Raw genomic sequence first — 4,524 nt, 5'->3', positions numbered from 1 at the left:
GCTCCTTCAATTCTGAGCAGGACTTACAGATTCGTGCAGATTCTCTTCTCGATTTTCGGTGTTGCGTGGATACTGCTTGCAGGTAATGCTGCAGGCACATATCCCGAAAAATCAATAAAAATCATTGATTTACAAATGGAAGATGAATTAAAGTTGAATATGAAGTTAGGAAAACAGATTGTACCTTTCAAGTTGCAGTTGAAGCTCAAGGCAAGTCGCCTCCAGTTCTTCACAGCAATGGCTTTTATCATCCAATTCTACTTCAACAGAAGATAATTTCTGGAGAACTACATTTATTTTACCTTTGGCAACAGTGAGTTGGGTATCAAGATCTTCATTTATCAGTTTCTGATTCTCAATCTGATCCTCAATTATTCTTTTTGATTCTTGCAAAGCTTCCAACTCAGTTTGTAGATTTACAATGCTTTGTTTTGATTGCTCAAGTTCACGCGTCAAGTTTCCATTCATCTCCCTCTCCGACTGCAGTCTGACCTCCATATCCTTTACCGAGGATTTCATGAAATCCAACTCATTTATCAATCCTTTATTTTCTACTTGGAGAATAGAATGGATCTTCTCCATTTCAAGCATAAGATTTTGCACAGATTCAAGTGCCAGGGCAGTTCCTGGTCCATCCCCACCTAGGTGCCTCTTGAATTCATCTCTGATAGTAAAATTATCGTGAAAAGGTATACAGTTTTGGCTGATCCATCCCAGAGTAGAAGTCAATGTCGTGATGAACTTCTCAAAATCATTCTTCCCATCCAATAAATAACTACATGCACAAAAGAATTGCCGTAGAACAGCATTAAGTTCATAACTCTTCCATCGGAAAACGTGAATAATGTAGTCAGCTGCTGTTGAAGACCGCTTGCATGTTAAAGCATTGCAATCTGTGACCAACAAGTTGCAAGGCATATTAGAGTCATCTGCACATGGTGGATGAAACAGCGAAATTAGCTCCATAATTTCCCGCATAGATCTGTTGAGATCAGATTGGTTAAATTCAGAGGTCGTTTCTTCCACCAAGGTTCCCATGGTTTCTTGTTCTGAATCTGTTCTTGGCGATGTGGCAGATTTCCAAGTGAGGTAGCCACTAACAGGAAGCAATTTAGACCGTTCAGCATTAATGGGGCTTGACTGGTGATTCATGCTGTGCATAGCCATTCTAATGTCTTCAAAAAGTTCATTCAGACCTCTTCCTGAAACATGGGTTTCTTCTGAGATTACTTTCACAACTTTCTGAAGCCAGTTGCTGGGATTTCTAAAGGATGGGTTTCTTGTTTGAAGTTTGTGGTCTAAATCACTGAACTCATTTTGATCCACTGGAACAAGTTCCCCGGTTGTTGAAATCACATTATTCTGACACATATCCTCTATGGAATCTGATAGTGTGTAACTCGCTTCAGAAGAAGCAAAAGAACTCGCCACTGGGGCATCGATTGAAACTATTGCTAATTTCTCCATTTCAACAAAATCGTCCATTAGGCTGATTTCATGAGCTCCAATCGTTTTGCACTCAGTTGCAGTTTGAGTTTCCCTATGTTTGACGTACCCCACTTCTGAAATTAATGCAAAATCATCCTCCTTCTTTGCTAGAACCTCTTTGAGAATATTATTTTCTTTTGCCAAATCATGCAAACGCTCCATTAAGTCATTTAGCTTTATACTTGGGATGTTTGGACTATATTCTGCCCCCGAGTCTTTCACAACTAAACCTCCTCTATTCAAATTCAATTTTCTCCTCCCCTTCTCCACCAGGTTTCTTCCCTTCATTTCTATTTCATTCTTCATATTTGACAAGACAGCAGGATCCGGCAGCTTCCTGCGCATTATGGCTCGTAATCTGTGGCACTCTGCTTCCAATTTCTTTATTTTCCTTATATTCTCCAAGTGTTGTTTATGTGCAGCTTCTGCAGATCGACGACCATATTCTAGCTCCTCATTTCGGAGGTGAAGTTCTTTCTCAAGCATCCGAAACTCATACCTTAGAAAAGCATTTTCCTTTTCTGTGGAGTCTAATCTTGTCATTAGTGCATTAAATTCTGCCTCTGTTTGAGATTTGCATTTATTTATCTCTTCGATCAATTTTTCTTTTACTAGTAGGGTCTTGCTAAGATATGAATGCTCAACAGTCAAGTCTGCAAGCTTTTTACTTGTTTCTGTTAGTTTTTCCTCCAAAATTTTATGATCCTTTTCCAATTCCTTCGATGTTTTCATCACAGCATCATGCACTCTTTGCTCTTGTTCCTCCCTGACTAAATTTAATTGCTCCATGCAGTCCTTCAATGCAGAATTTAGGTGACCTAACCTTTCGTTCGCAACCATTCTCTGCTGCAAAGCTTCGTCGACTTCTTTTTTCAGGCTCCTTACTCCTTCCTCTGCTTCTTCCTTACCTGAAGTAGTATTAAAGTATCAATTTGACGAACCAAAATGATACTACAATTGTAAAATTCTAAGAATGTTCGCGTTTATCATAACCTGAAATGGCTTCTTGTGTCATTTTGACATGTTTTGCTACAAGTTCATCTTTAACAGCACAATCATCGACAACAGAGGCCAGCTTCTCGTTTAGAAGTTTTATAGAATTCTCGAGAGCCACTTCTTTTTCACTGGCTAGTGACTGTACCTGTATAAATTATACAAGCAGTCAAGCGGAGTCCTAATCAATGTTATAAGTACTCTAGCCAAAGAGACATCCATGCTGAGATTCGACTCAGTTGAAGCGTTAAATTTTGGCATTTGAGTAGGTAACTCTAATTGAACCAAATGCCGGAATATGCTTGACATTGATAGGTTTGATCAAGAGAAAGAAAGTGATCAACTTCAATTACCTCATCTCTGTCACTTTCATTTGCAATATGAGTTTTTCCATGTGCAACAATTGTCTTTTCCGAAGATCTTTTCCTCCAAAGCCACGTCTTCTGGTCCATGAATTACTGTGTTTACCAAAGAGATGGAAAAGCTGAAGTTATTAAGAACCATTACTGCTTCCGTCGAGTATTTATAAAAAAAATCCAGTAAAAGGCCGAGCATAAGTAAAATGAATGTCTTCTTACAGGGCGTTGAAGTCCTTTCTCCATATACAAGGGAAAAAAAATTGGTATTTTATTTATAATCTGATGAATTTATTTCGCAGAAAAGATAAAATTTATCTCAACTTGACTACGTCTATCCCTGAAAACATTTCAGAGCTATCACTTCAAGGAAATATTAGGTGTTTACGAGTATTTCCCGATACACTTTCTTTGAATGCGATCACAGCCCCTTTACTGGAATACAGATACTCGTTAAGACAGCATATGCATATAAGGGAAAACGACTGCCGTTTGGATAATCAGAGTCACAGAGAAGAAAATGCATTCGGTACATAATATATTTTCCATTCGCTGCAAGGCATAAGTTCACTAAATTCTATGCTTGCTTTAACTAACTCATAAACTGCTTATGTTTGAGTAGAAGAATATATATTGCCTTCAACAATATCAATTCAGAAATTCTAACAGCAATCTGAACTTGTTATTCTGTGAATTACTTGGAAGAAAAAAACAAAAGATGGTTATTAGACATGAAATCACCAAGAAAAATGAAAAAATGAAATGGCAAAAGGAAATAATCAGCAAACAGTAATACTAAGAAAAATGGGCTACTAGACACCAGTCAAGTCATGAATATGCAGAGAGTAAGTTACATACATCTATATACTGAAGCTGTTGCAGTAGAATTCACTGGCATCAAGCTAACTGCATTGTTCATGAATCAAATCACCAATCCACCATTTCCATTTTCCAAATTCAAAGGAATAAATTGAAACAAATATACTTGAATTAATGAGGAATCAAAGCACAGCGAAATTAAAGTGCGCAAGCTGAAGAAAAATGGGGAGTGAATTAAATAAAACACAAGCCCTGAAACTGGAAATACGATGTGATTTTAAGCAATTCTGTTAAATTCCACCGACAAAAACGTAAAAATTCCCTCGGATGAAAAAGCATAAATTTAGGGGAAAACAACAGCGAGTCTGCTTACTGTGTGTCCAGTGCAATGGTAAAATGGCAAATAAAAGTCATTAAAGGGACAATCCACTAATGCTTCTGAAATGATTGAAAAGTAAATGCCTTTCAATTCTTTGATTTGATAAAAATTGGAGCATCAGAGGAAAAATGCAACGGGTTGATTGATTTGAGTAGGTGAAAGGCACAGCTCCATAATATGAGCACGTCGATTCCACGCGCACACTCCATTGGAGCTCATTCTTTAAATTTTATTGTTGTGGATGGAATGGATATATATATGTATGCAAGCATGTATGTATATGTATTGTATGTCTTTTCAACGTCGTTTTATATTTTTCATACGGATGGCAGTGGGGCGGGTTCGGGGCGGGATGAGATCATGCCCTATTTGTCGCTCCGTTTAATTTTTTTTATTTATTTTTACGTTTTTAAAATTTCAAATTATGTTATTATTAGAGAATAAAATATAAATTCAAAATTTTAAAATTCAAAGTAAACACTTGAAATA

General features: G+C 37.2%; 1 protein-coding gene across 1 annotated transcript; it reads right to left on the bottom strand.

Moving 5' to 3' along the window:
• LOC111388835 (filament-like plant protein 7) lies at positions 1-4,263 on the bottom strand. Its single transcript, XM_023013650.1, has 6 exons — positions 4,030-4,263; positions 3,696-3,743; positions 2,835-2,939; positions 2,482-2,629; positions 185-2,396; positions 1-88 (listed from the first exon to the last, which is right to left on the bottom strand). Exons 3-6 carry the CDS (start codon positions 2,931-2,933, stop codon positions 7-9), a joined length of 2,541 nt encoding a protein of 846 aa, XP_022869418.1. The 5' UTR covers positions 2,934-2,939; positions 3,696-3,743; positions 4,030-4,263; the 3' UTR covers positions 1-6.
• Positions 4,264-4,524: the final 261 nt, after the last annotated feature.

Source organism: Olea europaea, chromosome 3 (assembly GCF_002742605.1).
Source record: "Olea europaea var. sylvestris chromosome 3, O_europaea_v1, whole genome shotgun sequence".
NCBI lineage: Eukaryota > Viridiplantae > Streptophyta > Magnoliopsida > Lamiales > Oleaceae > Olea > Olea europaea.
This window is presented reverse-complemented; position numbering and strand designations above follow the sequence as displayed.

Coding starts and splice junctions, on each gene's coding strand:
- LOC111388835 (XM_023013650.1), bottom strand. CDS start 2,933: ATGGACCAGAAGACGTGGCTTTGGAGGAAAAGATCTTCGGAAAAGACA. Junction 2,630..2,834: donor ATGAAAGTGACAGAGATGAG/GTAATTGAAGTT, acceptor TAATTTATACAG/GTACAGTCACTAGCCAGTGA. Junction 89..184: donor CTTCAACTGCAACTTGAAAG/GTACAATCTGTT, acceptor ATGTGCCTGCAG/CATTACCTGCAAGCAGTATC.